The following is a 22,426-nucleotide window of genomic DNA, read 5'->3' on the forward strand; positions in this document are numbered from 1 at the left end:
GTGTAATCAATTGCAGCCTATCCCTAAGACCAGACTTCCTGACTTCTGCCATTTCCTTATCTACCAAGAGCAGATGGTTATCTGTGGGACTTGACAAATTGTCTAGAGACTCACGTCTTCCAGCGATCCCACGGACCACCACTGCTTACCTGGCAGAATTATGACAACAAAAAAATAACAATTATTGATGACTACAAGGAAACCATGCTATAAAAGGGAGCTGCAAACCAAAGTTTGATGGAGCATGGAGGGGGCTGTGACCCCTCTGCCTCCCCAGCTCTGCTGGCTCTGGCTATATAAAATAAAGCAATCTAAATTTTGCTGAATCCCGAGACTTTTGTTTCTCATTTATAACACTTCCCAAGCCCCGTGCCGCCCGGAGGACAGGCGCTATCCCCGGGGATGGATGCGCTGCCGCTCCCGCGGGATGCGCCGGGCGGAGCCTGTGCTGGCCGCTCCCCCGGCCCGGACAGGCGGGCCCTGCGGCACCGGGGGGGTAAGGAGTGGGAAAGGAGAGGGAAAGGAGCGGGAAAGGAGCGGCTCTGCCCCGGGGACCGGCCCGGAGGAGCGGGGCACGGCGGCGACTCCGTCCCAAGTGGAATTTTCCCGGGAGTTGCGGCGCGGCCGCGAAGTTCTGGCTTGAAACGGGCCGGTGGATGGGGCTCTTTTGTTTTGGTGTAAGAACGTGATACTTTTAACCAAATATTTGGCTCCTTTTTCTTAATTTTCTCCTCTCCTCTCCCTCTCCTCTCCCTCTCCTCTCCTCTCCTCTCCTCTCCTCTCCTCTCCTCTCCTCTCCTCTCCTCTCCTCTCCTCCCCTCTCCTCCCCTCCCCTCCCCTCCCCTCCCCTCCCCTCCCCTCTCCTCTCCTCTCCTCTCCTCTCCTCTCCTCTCCTCTCCTCTCCTCTCCTCTCCTCTCCTCTCCTCTCCTCTCCTCTCCTCTCCTCTCCTCTCCTCTCCTCTCCTCTCCTCTCCTCTCCTCCTTTTCCCGGGGCTTTGGATGGCGGCGGAAATCGGGAGGGTTTGTGTGCCGGGCATCCTGCGGGATTCACGTTCCCATGACTTTTGCCTTGTTAGGGAGGAGGCTGGGGCGAGCGAGGAGTGTTTTTATTTAATTCTTGAAGTGAATTGAATTCCTGGAGCCTTTCTCACGTTTCCTAGCGGTTCGGCTGATGTTGTTAAAGTATGCGCGCAGGGTCACGGTGTTTGAAAGCGCTGCTGCGGAAATCTCTCCCATAAATCCAGCCGGGGCGGAGGGCTTTGGGAAAACACACGGAGCGGATGCAGGGATGTGCTGCGCAGGACTGGCATGTTTAAACTGCGCTGACCATATGTGCCCCTAGTGCGGGTCCCGGGGATGCACTTTCGAGCATAGTGTAAATGAAAAAAAAAAGCAGAAAATATCCCCTTTCTGTCTTTAGGTAAGTGCTCACCGAAGGGGGGCTTTGCAGTAAGGTTTTTTAAAATGTGTAGCTGTTCTGATGCTTGTGGGCTGAGAAAACTGCCGACTAAGCTTTTTTACGGACCCAAGTGAAAGTGACACTATTCTTTACTTCCCCAGTGTTTTTAAGGTGAGGTGGAGAAACTCTGACTGATTTCTCTGCGAGTGGAGAACTGAGCACTGTGCTGTGTAACCAGCTGTGGCTGAGCTTAGGAGCAATTTGTGTAACAGGGAGCGTGGCCAGATTGTATTTACCTGGTTGGAGTTGTAAATCACACCCCTGGGAAAGGCTGCCCCAAGGCAGTACAAGGTCCTGGCTTCATGCTCGGCTTTGATTGTTTTCCTTCTTCATGAATATGAAGTCAGTTTTATTTTGTACCACTTCAAAAGTTACTAGGATTTGAAAATTTAAAGGTCCATCTTGTTGATGATCTCTGAATAAGAAGTTAGTGTGGGTTTGTAAATTAATCTGTGTGTGGACATCAACATGAGAACAGAGATGCACTATCCTGGGCAGTGTTTGACTTTGTAATCAATATCCCTCTAGTCACCACTCCTTTTCTTCAGTTTTTGATTGGTGTAAATATAAGCTGTCACCTTCTGCTTCAGAAAAGCAGCCTGCCCACATGTCTGTCTTAAAAGGCTTTTGGAGAGCAACCCATAGGAGGCTTTTATTAGTGTCTGTGTCATGAATTACACTTTCTGATACGACTGTCATCAGTTGCTGTTAAAAATACATGTATCCAAATGAATAAGGATTTAATTGGCACATTTTCTCCCTCGTGCTAGTGTTCCTGTAAGGCCTTAAAGCATGGAGAAGGGGAGTATCCCACAGCTGGGGTGAGAGCTGTTCTGTCAGAAAATGTTCCTGACAGCTGTCAGACAGTACTTGTCATGTTTAGAAGACCTCTGCAAATCTTATGTCATGGGTTATACTCCAGGGAGGTATTGCCATGTGTTTGTTGGACACCAAAGCATGAGGCAGTTTTAAGGGCAGATATAAAATCTGACTCAGAACTAAAACTAAGTTTTTTAAAAAAAGGGACTATTATGCTGTTCAGTGATTTTCCTAAATACAGTATTTCTGTTAGCTTCCCTACCTTTTATTACTCACTCTGAGATTAGTGGCAAGAGTTTTGAAGTGTTCTGTACTGTGTATTCTTTGTGGCATTTCATCCCTCCATTCCCTTGGACACTGCAAACACTAGCAGAGGACCAGACTTAAACTTCTTTCTGACAACAGCCAGCTTAATATTTTGATATGTGATCTGTGTGCCAAAATAGGCTTTTTTTTTTTTTTTTTTTTTTTTTTTTTTAATCCAGAGAGCTGCTTAATCCTAAAAAAAAAAAAGGCTGTTACTATTACAGAAGTGGGACAGGCACCCATAACTGCATTTCAGCTGCTTCTTAGTCCATGATAAATCTCTGTCTCTGCCCAGGGGGAGAAGAGAGGGAGAGGTTTGGGATGTTAAAGTACTTGCCAAAGCTCTGTGCAGAGTTGCTGTGGCCAGAGCACTTCTGTGGGATGTGCATGCATTCCTAATAATAACATGTTTCCTAAACACAGTTAAAAATTGCTTCACTAGATGCAGTAACATTCCACTTACTTAGTGACCTGCAGAAGTACTGCAAATAAAAACAGATTTATTTTCCTGTCTCTTCTAGGCCAGCTCTGCATGGTAAAATGTCAGCTGGTGTCAATAAACAGTTTAACAGTTTACATGAATCCCTGCTGTCCCTGGGCTCTCTGAAACCTGCCTGTGGAGTATAAGCTGTGCCATCACTGTGGTGATGCAGAAGAGGAGTGTGGCTCAGAGGATGAAGCAGGACTAGCCCAGGGAAATGAGTGTGGGTGGGCCCTGTGGGAGGTGTGTTGTGTGAAGTGAATTAAATATGATTTACCTGTCTTGTCTGTGCAGGTAATGGGAAGGAAATAACTGTAACATCACAGATCAAAAACCAACCTCCAGCTAAAAAACTTTTAAGGGTCACAGGTTTGCCATGAGCACTTTCTAACATTAGGAAAACAAAGAAGTTTTCACAATACACTGCTATGTGTAACTTTGTTTTGCTTTGAGGAGATGCAATCATGTCTTGCATCACACCTTGCAGTCACCTCTTGCACACAAGTGGTGTGTCTGAGAAGGCACTGTGATATCCAGGAAGGAAGAGAATAACAACACTGAGTAGTTAATATTGATTTCATCAGGCTTTTTGTTACTTCTTCTAGGAAGAACAAGCTTTCTTCTGTTAAAGATGCTCACTAAAACATAGAGAACCATTTTGTGGTTCTCAGGATTTAATCCAGTTCTAATTTGAGCTGGTAAACTGTTTCTGCTGTCTTTGATAGTTTTGGTTTCCCTGGCCATCCCATTTGCCAGCAAATGGGGCATGAGCAGGGATCCATCCTGTCCTGCCTTCTCAATTCCCAGCCTGGAGCCCAAAGATGCTCAGAGCCACAGGCCCCTAGACCTGTGTTAGTGAGACCTGGGGCAGTCAGCCACCTTCTGAGATGGGGAATCTGCCCAGTGAACAGGAAAATGCTGGACATCCAGGATGGAACTCTGCTGGGTCTCATCTGCACAAACAGACTGAGAAGTCAGAACTGGTGTACCCAAGAAAGATGCTCAGAATCATGTTGGGTACTCCTGGTAGCTATTCTTACAGACAAGCCAGAGATAAATATGTTTTTTATTGCTCTGGTTGCATTAAAAGGAAAGACAAACAGGTTCTAAGTGTACCTGTATATGATTCTTCTTTATGTACCAGAATTATGCAGTTTGTGGTGTGATGTTATTTCATCTTGCTGAAACAAAATAGTTGCATGTAGCTGTGGCTTGGGAAAACTGTTTTTTAGTTAAAGTGCTTGTTGCAAGCCTGTGATCCTTGGATGTTTCATAGATGGAAGCTGATTTTTGCCTGACTTCTTTCTCCATGCTGTTATATTCACTGGTTCATGTGTTCTGTGAGGTGTCTGGATATGGGCTGAGTCACAGCAGGTAGTGCAGGACCTGCTGAAAAAACCCCTTAGGTGAGAGAGGTGCACTGTGGGGTAAGAGGACCCTTTTGCAGCTTCAGGTCTGCACTCCAGTATCTTTTACTGGTGGCACATAAATTGGATCTCTATTTTAGTTTCCTTTAAAAAAATTAAAATTAATATTTTTAGTTTATTCCATTTAGTTTATGTTATCTCATTCTGAAAGTTATGTTCCTGATAACAAGCTCTGCAAAAAAATCATTGTGAGGAATGACAGTGCAGATCCCATGGGGCTGTGCAGCCATGATTTGTAAAAATCTCTCAGTCTCCTTGGGAAATACCTTTGGGTTTTTTTTACCTCTAAAATCATGCAGACACTTCCAGTAAAATGTCTCCATGATTTTCTGCCTTGATTCCTGTTCCCCACTAAGAAAACAGTGCAGGACAAAGCTGGTGTGACTCACTGCTGAGTGGGGTGAGGCAGGGTGTGGGAATCACTCTGTGCATGGCAAGAGAGGCTGAAGCTGATGGTGTTGCACACAAGAGCAGTCATGCATGATGTTTTGTTGTCTTTTCAAGGCAGCTTTGGAATGATTTCACATCTGAGTGTTAGGGAAGGACTCCCAGAATGGATCTGCACATGAAAAGGAGTTATAACAGCTGAGTTTGAGTGATTGTCCGTGGCAATTTTCACATACAGTGGAAGATGCTCACCATCCAACCTCCTCCTCTTGTCAGCAAGAAGAGCTACTTCTTTGGGGAGCATCCCACTCAGCCACAGCTGAGCAGGCTTGAATGGTTAAGAGAGATGTGACTCTGGCTGCTTTTCTTTCATTTTCCATTTGGGAGCTTCCCATGGGTTCTCCCTCTGGTGTGCATCTCATATCAGCTCAGCCTTTCAAAGGTGTGACCCTGAGAATTGTGATGGGTTGTGTTGATACCCTTAAAAATGTCAATTTTTTCAAGCTAGTGCCTTCAAATAGCAGCCCTGATTTGTAACCCTGCCTGTGAGAGGGAGGTGCACGCTGTCAAAAGCTGAAAGCTTTAATTCCTCCAGCTCTCAGGGCCAAGAGGAAGGAATTCCAAATTCAACAGATTAGCTGCAAGCTCTGAACTTCTCCCAGCTGTGCCTATGCCCCAGAGAGCAAGCAGTGTAAATATAAGGTCACATTGCATTTTGAAGTCAGGGTATTTTTGACTATTACACCAGTTCCTTGTTTTCTAAAATGAGTAATGCAGTGGGAGGCTTAATCCATATCCCAAATACAAGGAAATGCCAAGAAATGCCCATTTCCATCAGCTGTGGCTTTTGCTTACGTTTCTTTCAGAAGTATAGACTGGATTTTTTTTTTTGTGTATCTAGGATAGAAAATACAAAGTTAAATAGAAGTGCAGCCACATATAGTACTTGAGGCAAATCATCATAAATCAAGCAGTATTTTATGTAGAAGTTGTGCTTCAAGTTTTTTTGGTTTTTTTTTTTTTCAGAGTTTAGTAATAACCAAAACAGTGACACAAAGAATATGGCTGTAAAACACAGAGATAAATCTGCCATGTTTTACTTGGATATCACAAGGGCTTAGAAACATTTTAGGGAGTTTTATATCCCATATGTGCTTTATTGCTTAAACTGCAGAGAATTTTAACCTCTGTGGCAAAAAACTTGAGTGATTGTATGGGTGTTTGTAAAAGGAGCATCAACAACTCATGGTGTGGTTATGGGACAGCTTCACCACAGCATGCACAGGATGCAGAGCTTTGCATTAAATTTCTGTCTGGCCTGTATGCAGCAGACAACCTTGCTCCTGGAAATAAAATTGATGTGTAGTAGTGTATGGGGTCCATAGTTTTTCTGGAAGGGTGGAAATAAAATGACCAGGCACTGTCCACAAACAGAGCAGCTCATGTGAAGAGCTCAGCTTATTTGGAAGGGATTATTTAACTCTTTTGTCACACTGTGTGTAGATAAATCTGGGGGGTTTTTTGAGCTTGGAACAAGTAATGAAGCTGGTGTTTACCCAGTACAGCCTCACTGAACAAATGGCACACATAAGGTACCTGCTTGGTACAAAAAATACAAAATTTACAAAAATAATTTGTTTATAGAGGATTTGTAGCTTAACAGTTCTGGAGCTGCAATGGTCCCTGGAGCTAGAGAGGCAATAAGGAATGTATTTATAAAATTATGCTTTTCTGTGAGTACTGTCTGTTAAACACTGCATTTATTTGCTTTATGCTTTGCAGAAGGGAGCTGACCACAGGCTCCTCCAATGTTTTAAAAAAGAACCTCTGCATTTGAGCAGAAGGGGACATGCTTGAGGGTTTTAATTGGTGCCAAATTTTGGGGCAGACCCCTGAGAGTGAGCTGTGCAGGGGTCCAGGGCTGCTGCTGTGAGGGAGGTGACACAAAGGTGCTGTCAGCATGCTGGGGACATTGCTGATGACACAGCAGCATCCTCAGCTCCCTGAAGGTGCCTCTGGATTGAAAGTGCCAAAACCTGGAGTTACACCTCAGAGTGAGCAGGGAGTTATTATTAGTGCTCAGTGTAGGAAGAGGTAACAGCATCCCCCAGCAAGGCAGGAAAGTTGAGCTGTATTTCTGCTGCAGATTTGATCTGGGATTTCTGAAGCAACAAAAGACCCAGTGATAGCTACAGCCTATGAAATCTCTCAATAATAGGGTAGGATTTCTCTTCCTTCCATCCTCAAGGCATCAAAATGAAGAAATTAAGCTGCAACGACTGCTCATTAAATGCTGAGGGACTGTGTTAATCTGATAAATGGGAGGATTGTTTTCAGGCAGAAGAGGATGAATTGAAATGAGTTGCAGCTTTTGGGTTCACTGGAATTAATGCACCTAACTGTTATTTCAGCCAGCTTTTTCATTGGCAGTTTCAATATTCTAAAAATGTATTTCCTGCCTCATATCTGAGCAAGACACCACACCTGCTTGTAATTTAAATGTCACAGGCCACATATCATGTGTGTGATCAATGGGATCTTTATCATTTTCCTTTTACCCAAAGCATTTGGGTTACATTCATGTGGGTCCCATGGGGGGCCTTTGCTTTTTGGAGGCAAAACACATCCATCCTGAAGCCTGAATTTTAGTTTGATTTCAAGGAAGAATGTCCCAGTTCATAGGAAGGAATTTGGAGCATGGTTTAGGACAAAACAGAAATTGAAAGCATTACTTTATTGCATTGTGCAGATGTAAAAGAATCAGATGTAAAGTGATGTAAAGCAGCATAAGACTGATTTTTTTTTTTTTTTTTTTTTAAATGCTGGATGAATGGTACTATCCTTAACATACAAGAGAGTGCATTTCCTTTTATTAGCATTACATTATCCAATCATTTGGGCTTTTTTCCTCCATTCCTAGTAGTCATTTTTGGGCATCTGTGAGCAACAGTAGGAGAACTACTGAACTGCTGAATCTATTTCAACACTTTTTAAATGTGTGTTTTTGTTATCATCAGCATCTTTTTTTCTTTTAAAAAACTCCCATGTAACTGCAACAGCAACAAGAGGTGGAAGCTGTAGCCTCTGAAAGGTCCAGCCAGGGTATTGTGACTGCAGAGGAAAGTGGTTTTTTCCACTTTTTTCCATCTGGGAAAGTGGTTTTCTTCATTGACACTTACTGACTGAAGTTAAATGTTTGACAGGTGGAGTTCAAACATCTTTTTGTTTTGTAATGGGGAAAAAAAACCCCAACCCTGCCAAATAATCTGCAACATTGCATTTTAAAAAGTGAATAAGAACAGACATTGGGGGAAAAAAAACTCCCAAACATCTGGGAATAATAAAGGACTCTGAAAATCTCCATCTGTAACAAGAAAGGGAAGCAGTCTGCACATGTGTTCTTTATTGCAAGCACCCGATTTTATGATTTCTTTTCCACTGGTGCATCTCAGTGTTGTGTGGTTTGCCCCTGGAGCATGGCTGTGGTCACACTGGAGGCTTGTGGCAGCATCCCCTCTGCAGAGAAAGGCTTCTCTCCCATCCACAGCGTGCTTTTTTCTCTCTCTGGCCATTCCTTATCTCTTGGAAATGCCAGAGGAGTTTTTAATGGCAGCCTTTGAAGCTGATCCCTGTGTTTTGTCTACCAGGCTGCCCCAGTGTCCCGGCTGTGCCAGGAAAAAGCCACGCCCTGAGTTAGCATCACATTAGCTGCTCTCAGCAAATGAAGCTTTGAAAAAAGGGCTGAAAACTTTGGAACTTCATCTCTGGGAATAATTAACGCTGAAAGAGCCGTGGTGGTGACCAGAGGGAGAGGAGGAGAAGGGAGGAGAAATATGATGACCAAGTCAGAGACCAAATAGCTGTGATTTTTCTTTCCAAAGCTGCACTTTATGATGAAGTGATTGTGTGGGTGAAGGACACACTGGTAGTTGTGTGTGTCTGAGCTATGATAGTAATTTGTACTTGTTTGCTCCTTTTCTCTCTCTCTCTCTTTCTGTAAGTGGCTATTAGAGTGCTTATAAAATAACTAGCATAGTGCAAATGTTTTTCTGAACAAAAAGGTCGAGAGTTCAAAAACTAATGAAGGACCAGAGTCCTCCTCCATCTAGAGCTCTCCATTGCTCAGCCTCAGAGTAAGCAGCCTGTGCCACAGTTTATGGCACTTTTTTACTGGCTTCAGACTGCCCCAGAAATAATGGAGCAATGATGAAAATAAAGACTTGCAGCACAAGTTTCACTTGGCTCAACTGTAGCATGCCCAGAAGTGAACTGTTCTCTAAATGTTACAGATAAAAATGGCTTTTATGGTTATGTGATTCTGTAGTGCTGTGCAATTAAGCAGCCTGGCTGTGGCTGCCTGTGCATGGAGGGCAACAGCTCTAAGACATCATTAGCTGACCTTAATTAACAGAGTAATGTACATGCAGGTGGTTGTTGTCTGTATGAACTCTGCCTTCCTTGTGCTTTCAGGCAAACGGGAATGTGTTCTGACAGAACAAGAGTAAGTTTCTGTCAAGTGAGTGATGTTTATATGTGCCCCCCTGGTGTTTCATTGTACTCCATCCCTCCTCAGGCACTGGCAATTTTTGGCTTGCTCCCTCAGCAGGCAGGAGCAGCAGGGAGGAAAAACTCGGGGGACAGCATGCCCTGCATAAGGATGCAATGAGCATTTAAATTTCTGCACACACTTTGGAACCACCAAGGCAAGATTAATGATTTACTGGTTGTAGTCCTTCTCTGAGGACATCCAGCTGAGCCCCTTACCAAAGACACTTTGTTTGATGAAGTGTAGTTTATTAATTGGTTTAAAGACCTGTCCTTTTTCCAGGCCACCAGCCAATTCAGTGCTTGGCAGATGTGAGTGCTGTTCCTTGGCCTTGACTTGTGTTTCATCAGCATTTTGTCTGTGGTGGAGGCTTGCAGTCTACTCAGCAGGAATGTACTGCTCATCCTTAGGGCTAACTTCTTGTTTAAAAGTTTAATGCCTTTCCAATGCTTCCTTACAACATGTCCAGTCTCCAAAAGCATAAGCCTGGGTTGAAGGAACTGATGTACAGAGATTTCTGCCCTGGTTTTTGCCCTGATGGCAGCAGCATGTGTACCTTTGCCATCAGCACTGAGTTGCTACAGCTTTTCATCAAAAAAATAATCCCCTCTCTCCCTCCTGATTCTATTTTTGGAAACAGCTACACCATTCTTAGCAAAATGAAGGAGTTTTTTGATGGGGGAAGGAGGGGAAACCTTACCCAGAGGAGATGCCCAGTATGGAAAATCTCTGTGCATATTCAAAGTGATGCATAAGCTGTATAGTATTATGTTGTAATATATATAGGATATAATGAAGCTGAAAGTATTATTTAAGCAGTCCTGTACTGCTGTGGGGCACTCTGCTCTCTCTGATTGAGAGGCTCTGAACATCAGATTCTCTGAACAGCTTGCAGAGCTTAGAACTCACTTCAGTCCCCAACCTGGGAGAGCAGTGGGGTTCATGGGCAGTTTGTCTGTTTCTACACAGCTATCACAGATTATTCATGTAAAACAAAATACACTGAATTTGCAAATTTGAGCTTTGTGTGATTTGAGTTTGATTTGAATCATGTTTGTTGTTCCTTCACAGATGGCTTGCGGGTGATGCATTGTGCACGTACCTCAAGTTTCTCCTACAAGATGTGTTCCCCAAATCCAGCAAACTGGGTCACCTTTGATGATGAGCCTCTCTTCCAGTCACCTCAGAAACTGGCTAACAATCAGAGCAGCTGCAAACCAAATGGCCTTAAGCTCAACCTGTCCAGTGTTCATGAGTCTTTGAGTAGGTCATCCTCTACAGGCAGCACTCCGCTCTCATCTCCTGTAGTTGATTTCTACCTAAGTCCTGGACCCCCCAGCAACTCTCCACTTACTACACCTACCAGAGACTACCCAGGAAACCCCTGCATTCCAAAGTCTGGGATGCACATGCTGTATCCCATCCCTGAATGGCCATCAAATGTTAACCTTCCTCCATCCCCCGGGATTTGCTCGTCCCTAGCCTCGCAGAAACTGAGCAGCCTTCCTCTGAACCCCTCCCCTAATGACCATCCAGGGAAGGCTTTGGTCTCCAAATCAGCAGGTGAAGGAAGCCCTAACCCACCAGGAAGCTGTGAGGAGCTGGCTGCAGGACATTTCCCATACTTTCACAGTGACTGTGCTTTCTCCAGTCCTTTTTGGAAGGAAGGATGCTCCCTCAGCGTGTCGCCAGCTAATGTTAGCATGCACAGCAAGGACAAAGTGCTTGACAGGAGTGGGTGCCATCCCAAAGACAAAGAAGCATGTCATGATCAGAAAAGCCTTAACCAGGGCTCCTTCAGTTACATCTGTGAGAGGCTTGAACACCTGCAAGCTGACAGCTGTGAGGCTGTGGAAAACCCACCCATCTCCAGCACCAATGCCTGGCACAAGCTCTCCCACACCATCCCACACAGCCTTTTCAGGAGCCAGAAATCAGATGGGTGGCCATTCATGCTGAGGATTCCTGAAAAGAAGAACATGATGTCATCTAGGCAGTGGGGCCCTATTTACCTGAGGGTCCTGCCTGGAGGGGTGTTGCAGATGTATTATGAGAAGGGCCTGGAGAAACCTTTCAAGGAATTCCAGCTGCAGCCGCAGTGCAAGCTGTCCGAACCCAAACTGGAGAGCTACAATGTCTCAGGAAAAATCCACACTGTGAAGATTGAGTGTGTGTCTTACATGGAGAAGAGGAGGTACCACCCCAAAGCAGAGGTGGTCCATGAGCCAGAGGTGGAGCAGATGTTAAAGCTGGGCACCACAGATTACAACGACTTCACTGATTTCCTCATGACAGTGGAGGAGGAGCTCATGAAACTTCCTCCTGTTCCCAGACAAAAGAGGAATTATGAAGAGCAAGAAATGACTCTGGAAATAGTGGATAACTTTTGGGGGAAAGTCACTAAGGCAGAAGGGAAGCTGGCAGAAAGCGCGGTCATCACCCACATTTACTGCCTGTGCTTTGTGAACGGCGGCGCCGAGTGTTTCCTCACCCTGAACGACCTGCAGCTCCACAGGAGGGACGAGCGCTACTGTGACAGGGAGCAGGAGAAGAAGTGGATCGATATTCTGGACTGCCATTTCCACAGCTGTGTCAAAGCACAGGAATTTCAGCAGTCCCGGATTATTAAGTTTACACCCCCAGATGCCTGCAGGCTGGAACTGATGCGTTTCAGGACACCCTACAATGGGCAAGACCTTCCCTTCTCTGTGAAGGCTGCAGTGGTGGTTCAGGGGGCCTGCATTGAACTTCAGGCTTTCATAAACATGTCTTCAGCTGCTCAGATCCTGACACGTTCATCACCCTCTGTGAAACACTGTGAAAATGTTATGATACGCTTTCCTGTTCCCACACAGTGGATCAAAGCGCTTTGGACCATGAACCTCCAAAGGCAGAAGTCCCTAAAAGCAAAAATGAATAGGAGAGCGTGCCTTGGGGCTTTGCATGAGGTTGAATCCGACCCCGTAATCCAAGTCTCTGTTGGAACAGCAAAATATGAGAGTGCCTACAGGGCCGTGGTGTGGAAGATCGACAGGCTTCCAGATAAAAATTCAAGTAAATAATCTGTGCTATGGGCTTGGGTGTGTGCCCTCACTGGGTTTGTGCTTGTGCATCTCCATCAGCTGTCGTGGTTTGGGTTTTTATCTGTGGGATGCTGTTGGTAGAAGCTGGAGTCAAGTTTTAGGAAAAAGAGAATACAGACCTGTCAGTTTCTTTAAACCACGTTTTCTCAATTTATTTGATAGAGGCAGATGTACTGTCAGTCATTTCAAGTGTGTGGTATCGTGGAAGCAGAGCTGATCATTCTGAGTAAATCTCAAGTCTGTAGCAGTAAGGCTGAGGGAAGGGTTTATGCTTCCCATGTACCAGCTGGGCAATGGGTGCAGTGGGAAGCAGAAGTTGTTAAAATTATTTGTTCACCCAATATCACACAGCTGATACAAAAGTTGGTGTTGTCACTGCTGCGTCTTGGCTTTCTAGCATCATTTAAGAAATGGTAGGTGTGATACAGAACTAGAAGGTGCTGAGGTTAGATTTGCTGTAGGAAGGCAAGAGTGCTTTTGCAAAGGCTGATTGCTATTACCTCTGTTCATGGGTTTGTCTATTGACATTGTACATTCATGGCAATAACTGCACTCACAAAAAATTCCTCCCACTTTATTCCCATTTCTTTCTGGGGGTGGTACCTCACTGAAAACTTGTAGCAGTAGCAGCAGCTACAGTTTTTAATTGCACATGCAGAAGTAGTTAATTTAATTTAAATGAGAGAACATGACTTTTTGGAGAAGAAAATACAAATATTTGGGTTTAAAATTCCAATTTTTAGTCATGTTACCAGCACTTTTCATAGCACTTTTCTAAAGGCATAAAAATTCTTGAGGAATACCATATCCTGCTGCAAGTTCTGTAGAGTGAAGGCATTTGATCCTTTGCTTGATCCTTTGCATTATGTGTACCTGGGGCTTTGGGGATCTGTGTAAGACAAGGGCACCTGTTAAAGCATTTCATGTAAAATATCCGTAAAATCTGTACTTTTAAAGTGGGGGTGAGTGTATGCTACTCATACATACAGACTAGGACAATCCATATCCATAACATATGGATTGTCCTAATCTTGTATTATCCTGTCTGGGCTAACTGCCTCTTTAAAATGTCCAGAAAAGATTTTACCTTCTTAAGTCCCAGTTTCAGGCATTCTACTGCTAACCCAGGACTAATGGTGGGGGAAGAGCAATGACAGAGAGGGCTGGGGAGACTGGAAAATGGACAGGGAAGGCAGAGGAGTTGATGGAGAGGTGTAGAATGAGAAGGCAGAAGAAGATTCTTCAGGTTTTCAAAATCCCTGTCCTGTTCTCCAGGTTTCAGAGGGTTTGCACATGTTGCTATGACCCATGTGATTTCCCAAGGCTTACAGGACTGTTTGGGTAGCTTTCAGTGTTCTTTGCTATTTAATGTAGGTTTGCTTCTGTAAAATCAAGTCAGCAGTTCAGGCAATTTTAAAGAAGATTATAAGTCTTCTGAATTCCCTGCAGTTCTTTCACCTGAAGATTTGATGTCCACAATTAACTTCAGATTTAAGTTATTTGAAAGAAAGAACTGGGTGTTTTTTGAGGCATTCCACAGCTTTACATTATTTTCTACCAGTGTCTTAAACTTCTGACATTTGAATAATTCCTCTAGCTGAGATCTGCAGAATCATTTGTCTCTGTGAAATGTTCGTGTGTTTGAAAAAAACCATTTTGGTAGTAATACTGCCCAGTCAAATTTTAAATCTCTATATCAAGTGCTCTGTAAACAGTTAAGAGTTTAAAAATAGTTGTCTCAAGGCATGCCAAAAGTCTGGAGACAGTCAGACTAATAGAAATATGTAAACTTTCATAATGTGTTTACCGCAGGCGGAAAAATATGCTGAGGATTTTGCTTTCAAAAAGCCTTTGTCCAAGGCTTCTTAAAAAAAAAAATAAAAAAGGAAGGGAGAAGGAAAGGTTGCCTACAGTTATATTGTGGATCCATTTATAGACACTGAAATATGTTAGTATCCATTGGATTCTACTGAAGTGTTTTCTTGGAAAAGTGCTGGCCAAGTGAAGTCAGTGAGAGCTGCATGAAATACCAGACAAAAGCTGCCTATGCCTATTTGGATATATAGATGTTGTGTTTGGAGTCAGAATTTAGCATTATTTTTTAAAAAAAAGAAAAAAAAAAGAAAAAAAGCAATAGGCTTTGAAGGGCTGATCCAGTGAAATTTCTGTGAATTTGGTGTATGTTGGTGAAACTGGAGCTTTGTGTAAGGAAACACAGAACATGTTATGATTTTAGCACAGTGCTGGGGCCAGACTGCTCAGTGGAGAAGCTGTGTCAGCTGCTTCCCAGGGAGTTCCCAGGGAGCAAGGGAGAGACCAAACTCTGTGAGCACTGTGCTTTAATCACTTGCTGTGTAAATTTGAGCTCTGTAATATTGCCTGCTAGTTCCTCCTCTAGCCTCCATCCTCCAGCCATTGTGTAAAGCTGAGTTCTTCAGCTGATTATTTCTTCTTTCATGCTGCACCATGGAGCCACTGAGGAAGCAGGGATTGAACAACACAACAAATTGGAGCTTGGGGGGGGGTTTGTAGCTGCTGGCAGCCTTGTTACTGCCTTTAACATCTGTGCATGGACTCTGCTGTGAGAGGTGATGTGGTTCCCAGTAACCACCACGTGCTGCTTTTCTTATTTTCTAAGCTGCCCAGGTGGAAACTCAAAGCCATGGCTTTATCAAATGGGTTCCATCCCTGCCCAGCCACCTCCTTCTGGCACTGGCACCACTGTGAGCTGGTGGTTGGTGGTGGCTCTGTCCCACTCCTCTATTCCCAAAGCACTTCTCCCAGCAGGTTGGATAAATGTAACCATTTAGACATAGCTGCAGGAGTTATTAACTTCTAACAGTCCTAATGTATGTAAATCTGTTCTTAGTAATTGTTTATGCTTTCATGTTCAAAGTAAGAATTTTGGAACTGGACCTCTTTTGGCAAAAATAGAATTATTACATAACTAAGATAACCAGTGCATCATTTTGGCTTTAATTGCTTTGCTTCATGAGCCTTTCTTAGATCAAGGTTGCATGAATGCTACTAACACAGGTGACAGAGGGCTGAACAGTGTTAATAAGTGCAAAGTTAGGTTATTAATTGCTTTTGAAATGCTATATGAATGCTAAATGATATCTGGAAACCAGTTTCATAGTTTTACTGATCTTTTGTTTGTTTGTTTTGGCTTTTTTGTTGGTATTCTTTGGAGACAGCAAGAATGGAATGCTTTTAGGAAACAAGAGCCAGATTTTCAAATTAGGGCAGGCTAAAATCTCCCAATTCACAGAAGTCTTAACACCTAAACTGCAGGGTTTGTGTCTCATAAGTTAGATAGTAAAAGCTCAGTAATCTCCCCACAATTTTCTGGTTGCCTGTCAGGAGTGGTTTGTTTACATCAGTCTAGGTGGTCATGTCTTGATAGTGCCTGGTGTGCCACATTTTGGATAGCTGGGCTTGAATGTCATCTTGAATATATCAGGGCTCTGAATGTGTCACCTTAGCACACTGTGCCTGCTCCAACCCACCTGTCTTTCCAGAGCACCACCTCTGCTGTCCTTCTGGCTTTTTCAGCATTACAGTTTCTTTGCAAAAGGATCTTCTACACACAGCCTCTCTTTCTTCTTCTAACTCCAGTGTAACACAAGGCCTGGGAAGCAGTTGTTTCATGGAGCAGAGGTGACAAGAACTGCTCAGTTTTAGGTGAAAACTAGGGGGATCTCCAGTGTTTTCCAAAATGCTGGTCAGTCAATCTGTTGTCTGACAGCTGATGGGAAGAAGTTGCTCTACAGTCCCAGCAGAGCCCAGCAGTGGCAGAAGAGCTTCTCCACAAGTGAAGGGGTGAGTACCTTCCTCTGATATTGGTACAGGAGGCAGATGGGCTGGGGGAAACCCTGTGTTTTAGGCATAGACAAAAAGGTCCAATGGAGGCTGCTCCAGAGGACTCAAGGCAGCATCCTTATCCAAATCCCAAACCTGTTTCTCTGCCTTTGCAGGTTACCACGTGGACTCAAGTGGACATCTATTATCCAACACTTACCATCTGATATCTGCCCAGGAAAATTCCAAGCAGTGATTATTTCTGGATTCCATTTCTCAGAAGACAAAACAAATTGCTAGACAATTCCCATTGCTATTTGTTTCTTCATCAGCCTCCCCCCTAAAAACCCCAGGAAAATTCTGAATTTGCTCCAAAAGCCCTTAGATCTCTGCTGGTTGCCTTCTACCACAAATTAACAAAGCAACAAACCTTTTTTTCCTCAGATCCTGGATTAAGCACAGCCCCAGGGGCAGAGAGTGCCTTTTCCCTGGCCAAGCCACCTTGGTGCTGCAGTTCCTGCTGTGCTCCCCAGGATGCTTCCCTTGTGGCTGGCACAGTGCAGTCTGTGCAGCCCAAGCCAGCAAACAGCACAAAGAGCAGGTCAAGTAAGAGTGTTGCCAAACTGCATCCTGGCACCACCATGGGAGAGGAGAGCAGCTCCTGGGAGCCAAGAGGAGCACAGTTCAGGTGGGATGGCATCTTGCAGTGTGGCTCTGGAGCAGGATGTTCCTCACAGTGTCCTGTTGCTGGGATGATGGAGGATTCAAGGATGGAGAGGCCCACATCAACAGAGGCTCATTCCACCATGCCCAGGCAGTCTGGAAAAGGGACTGTGAGCCAAGAGAGTGTTAGTGCAGGAGAAATGGGCTTGGACACAGCAAGAGGTGACCAGCAGCAGATCATGGACAAGGTTCTCATCACAGAGGTGCAGAGATCTGCCTGTCCATGGGTGCATGAGTGATGAAACATGATCTCTTCCTCACACTGTTCTATGCTCCAGTTTCATTCTCAAGATGCTGGCATGTGGCTGTTAATCCTTATTTCTGACTTTGTTCCTTCCTCTGTTTCCATAATAAAATTCTTAATGTTTCAGTTTTATTTGTCTCTGTGTTTTGTGTTATTGTCCTGAGACTTCAGCCACATGCTGCATGCCCCTGGCATGGCACTCCTTGCAAACTGGGGATCTTGTGCTCCAGTGTCTTTCAGGATCCTCTCCTGAGGTGTGCCCAGAGGTCTGTGTAATGTTACAGGGAAAACCTGCAGCACAGACTGGCACCCAGCACAAGGCTCCTAGGAGCAGTAGAGATGCAGCTTTTTTTTTTTTTCCCCCCTTAAAAAATGCCTGTGAGCCTGTGGATATGGAATATTAGCATGATTTTTCCCATGGGATGGATAAAGCTCAGTTTATGTTAACTCCATCTTCAGTATTTCCTCAATTCTGATACAAAATTGATTCCTGTCATTGAAGTAAGCCAGTGCATAAAGAATGGGACATTATTTCCTGAACTTCAATGTAATGGATGAAAACCAAATATACACTGCCAGGCTTGCCTTTGACAAAATACAGTCAATCCTTTCTCTTCTTTTTTTTTTTTTTTTTTTTTTTTTTTTTTTTTTTTTTTTTTTGTGCCTGCAGCCAAAGCATAGTTAGTTGTCTATGCTGATGATTAAAATCCTGGAGAAAAGGAGAAATGCAGAATTGCTACGTTTTGCCCTGAAGAATTTGAAGAGGATTCTTTTCATTATACTGAATTGTATTAGCCTGCTTTCACACACACAGTCTGCTGACTCCAGTTACTTTGGGAAGCAGGCTTTCACCTTGGTGTTCTGTGTGCCAGGAGAAGTGCTTGCCCTTATCATTGCCACACATAAGAAATGCTGAAGCAAGTGATCCTTAGGATCATCCCTAGGATGATTAAAGTAATTCAGAATATGCTCCACAAATCCTTAATGACTGCTTTGTAACACCACAGTTGTTCTAGCAGTACTTTTTTTTTTCTTTAAGAAATGAGCTATGCTCTTTTCCAAGCTAGATAGGGACTCCAGGTAGCCTTTATCCTGGCAGGTGGGATGTATCTTGTTTGAGCAGCACTCTGAGCTGCACCTTTATCTTCCTGCTGTGGACATAGTGTAATAAATGATGGTACACAAGATAGCTGTAGTACTTGAAATAAGCACTGCAGTAAAATTTCTACAGCAGAGAGCTCTGGAAAAGGGGTTATAGGACACAGGGCAGCACCTCTGCCTTGGCTACACTGGGACCTTCCAGTTTTTATTTCTTTGTGAGAGTAAGAAATGCATTTTTAAGGGAAAACTGAGATTCCATCAAATAGTTTGAATCTAGCCACAAAGCCCTACATTTGAAATATTCTCTCAATTAGAAGCTGAAAGGATCTGGTAAATCTTGTGCAAATTAATTTGTAAAATTGCAGTGACTGTGACAAGTGTGGTGAAGCAGACAGAAAATGAACAAGGGACCACCTTATGCCAAGTAGCAAAAGATTAAAGATAGAATAATCTTGTATAACATAATAACAGTTCTGTGTTTATAAAAGGTAAAGCTGTGCTCTCTTGCTGGGAGATGAACCTAAACAAAGAAAAGATAATTCTCTAATGGTGTGGTGGCTTTCTTTGTCTTTTCCAAGGTTTGGATCATCCACACAGCCTGTCTTACAAACTGGAACTGGGATCAGACCAGGAGATACCATCTGACTGGTACCCATTTGCTACTGTCCAGTTTGTTGTTCATGACACCTGTGCCTCAGGAACAGAAGTGAAGTCCCTGGGCATAGAGAGTGATCTGCAGCCCCAGAAGCACGTGGTTCAGAAAGCTTTTTACAATTGCCAGGTATTCTCAGGGCTGTGCTTTCCATGTTTTCCTCCTCTTCTGCCTCCCTGCTCCCCCATATAGTATTTGAAAAGAAAATGTGCTTTGTATTCTAAACATATCTTGCACGTACTTTTGATAATGACTGAGCAAAAGAATCATTAAATAATAATTCCTTGTCTGATCAAAGATGAGACTGAAAAACAGAACTGTGAATGCAGCTCTTTTTTCCTCATTTGAGCTATTTTTGGGAGTAGTGGTTTTGAAATCTGTTGGGTCTGGAAATATTTTGATTTTGTGTCAAAGCTTTTTTCCATGTCATTGCTGCAGTTCACACTTTCAGTGTCCAATTACTTGCTAATTCTACCTGCTGCTTTTTGTTTTCTACCTACAGGTTGAAATTGAAAAGAAGTGGATTAGGCTTGATGGAGAAGACCCAGATAAGGCTGGCAACTGCCTAATGCAATGAAAGAGGACAGGAGGCACCATCATAGGATATTAGTAGGAATCAATTTACCTAGGAAATTCTATTGTTAGAAGAAGGGCAGTGACCTAGTTTAGGGTAAACACAGTCATTGACTTTTTTTAGTGCTTAGGGGTTTGAGTCTGCAAATCAGTACTCATTTGACTGGCCTGTGTTCAAGTAAACTTCCTGTCATGGGAGTCCTGCTATGAGTAAGGTCTCCTTGTCAGAGTTGCAGGATGTGAGCACTTCATTGACTGACTAATGCATTATTTTCCTGTTGTGTATCTGTCACTTGGGAATGATCTCACACTCTGTATTGAAATCTAAGTGGCACCAATCAAAGGGTTCATGTCACTTGGATATACAATATTCTGTAATAAAAACTTTCAGAGTGCTTATGATCTATCAGCACCTGTGTAAGGTCCAGAAGGACCAATTATATTTTTTAGTGCTGTCTGAAAACACAAGTTCCTAATGTTTTTACTCCTCTAGATATATGTGAGCAGAACAAGTCCAAATAACATTCTCGACCAATTAATGAGTTGGAAATTGGGTGATTACATTGGGAAAAAGGGTCCTCTGCAATAATGCTCTTTATTGTCCTGTGGCTACAACAATCTCCTCCTCAGCACTTTATAGGTTCACTCAATATAATCTCTTGGGAAAAAAAAAACATATGTCAGATACTGAAGTTTCTGTGCCAGCATTAGACAGTTCTTTTTCACTACTGTAGCAAGTGAGATAAGGGCTGGATTCTCAGTGAGTGTAAATCAGTCCAGGCCCATTTCATCTGATGAGACTTGGAAAATTCACACCAGAGAAGACTTCCCCCCACAAGCTGGAGAAAAACCTGGTTGCTGCTGCTTTCTCTGTGTCTCCCTTAGGATGCAAGTTCCAGATGTTGGTATGGAAACAGCAGGAGCTGTGGCTTTGAGCAACTTTTAAGACATGCATGCTCCTGGCTCTAAAGGCATTTTCCATGGGGAAATAATGCAGGAATGGACTGTCACAAGAGACATGAAGCTGTGATGCTTCAGGCAGCCTGAGCTACTAATCACTAATGTCAATGTGTTAACTGTGTTTTCGACAAACAATTGGCCTTTAGGGAAAGATTCTAATACTTCCCTTCAGCCATTTTCCCCTTTGCCATTTCTGCAGGCTGTAATTCCAGGTCTGAAAAAATATGATAAATTAAAAAATGCTCATTATTTTTCTTTCTTTTTTTTTTTTTTTTTTTTTTTTTTTATTTTTGGCTGCAGTTTACTTAACATTAACCTTACTTCAAACTAAAATTAGTGGAGAACAAAAATATAAAAATGCACTGCCTCACTTTATATCTTTATATTTTGTACAGCTTGTAACTGTTTATATGAACACTGTGTAAAAAATACACATAAATGGTATTCCCCAAAAGTAGAAATATGTGGGATATACACAGAGAAAATTACCAGTCTGAGGAAACAGAAGACCATAATATGAACCTAGTTCATCACAATAAACTTTTCCCCCCATTCAGAAGCTGAGAATGAAATGGGTAATAGATTCTATAGTAAGTCCTGAGGGCAGGTTTTTTATGGCTATTGTATTGCCAGAGCCCCAAATAGACTATTATAGTATTTGGGCTTCTCTATATATCCCTTTTTATTAGCAGATTATATTGTTATAAATCTAGGCGAGCGTTGGGCTGCAGTAGTGATCCAAATATGTCTCAGCTGTTGCATTCTCTGTCTGTGCTTTGACTAGAGAAGCTATTAGCACCTTCAAGTCATGTTTGGTGTGTTTTATTCATATTTAATTTTGGATTTTATTCTGCTCAGCTGAGCTAAGGGGCACAGCACTGCCACCAGGGCAAAGTGTTTGTACTCAGCAACGTGGCAAGCTCTGCAGTTTGCTCAAGTCCATGGCTGTACTACAGCTACAATATTTATTAACCTCTTTGCTCAGTGAGATAGAGGAAGCAAAATATGCATTGCAATTACCTGCAGTTACCTTTGTCCAAGGCTGACTTGTTTTATTGGCATTAAACAGCTAATTCTGTAAACCTGTTAACAGTGGTTGCTCTCCAAAACCTGTCTCGCCCAGCTGGCCCCTATTTTTCTGTTTTAAGAAGGAGGAACCTGAATATCTCCATTCCATCTCTTGCCTTTTAGGATCTCCATTCACAGCACTCACCTCCTGGGCATTGATTACCTGGTGGTGTTACAGGTCCTGCAGAAGCTGTGGCTGCTTTTCTGCTCTCAGGTGTCTGCTGTGTCTCAGGATGTGTTTAAGGAGCCTGTGTTGGCCCTTCAAGATACAGGCTGTGGTTTGCAATGAGTGGCTTAAATAGTGAATGACCACCATTCCTGCTAGAGAGTTGTATTGAGGTGCAAATGATAATTCAGACTTACTGAACTCGGTAACATAAAAAGGTCAAGCTACGGCTTTTTCTGTGTTGCAAACCCCTGGATTTTCATCTGAGGCTTGCAGGACTCATGATTAACTTTAATCAGAATTAGATCAGGATAACAGGGAATTTTTTCCACAGAAATACTGCCACACAAAGAAAGTTACTCTGTTTCATGGCTTTCAGTTTAAACTGGAAAATTAGTGCAGCCTAAGATTAAATAATTGCTCTGTTCAGTCTCAAGTTGATGTTTATATACCTTTATGTCAGAATATTTAGAAATAGGCTGCAGTTTAATGAAAGAAAATTTGGGCTGTCTGATGTTTTTCCCTGCCATCAAATTCTAACTTCCTATTATACTGCAACATGCCAAAGCAGAAATAACCAGGCTTCTCCTTTCTTCTTGTTGTCTTGAGCAACTGAACTTACTGAAGAAA

General features: G+C 43.2%; 1 protein-coding gene across 1 annotated transcript; it reads left to right on the top strand.

Annotated features, from left to right (window-relative positions):
* The first annotated feature begins 472 nt into the window (after positions 1-472).
* STON1 (stonin 1) lies at positions 473-22,289 on the top strand. The gene is made up of 4 exons (XM_056487029.1): positions 473-677; positions 10,497-12,479; positions 18,956-19,158; positions 19,532-22,289. The coding sequence occupies exons 2-4, from the start codon at positions 10,511-10,513 to the stop codon at positions 19,604-19,606; spliced, it is 2,247 nt and encodes a 748-aa protein (XP_056343004.1). The 5' UTR covers positions 473-677; positions 10,497-10,510; the 3' UTR covers positions 19,607-22,289.
* Positions 22,290-22,426: the final 137 nt, after the last annotated feature.

Source organism: Oenanthe melanoleuca, chromosome 3 (assembly GCF_029582105.1).
Source record: "Oenanthe melanoleuca isolate GR-GAL-2019-014 chromosome 3, OMel1.0, whole genome shotgun sequence".
In the NCBI taxonomy this organism is placed as follows: Eukaryota; Metazoa; Chordata; class Aves; order Passeriformes; family Muscicapidae; genus Oenanthe; species Oenanthe melanoleuca.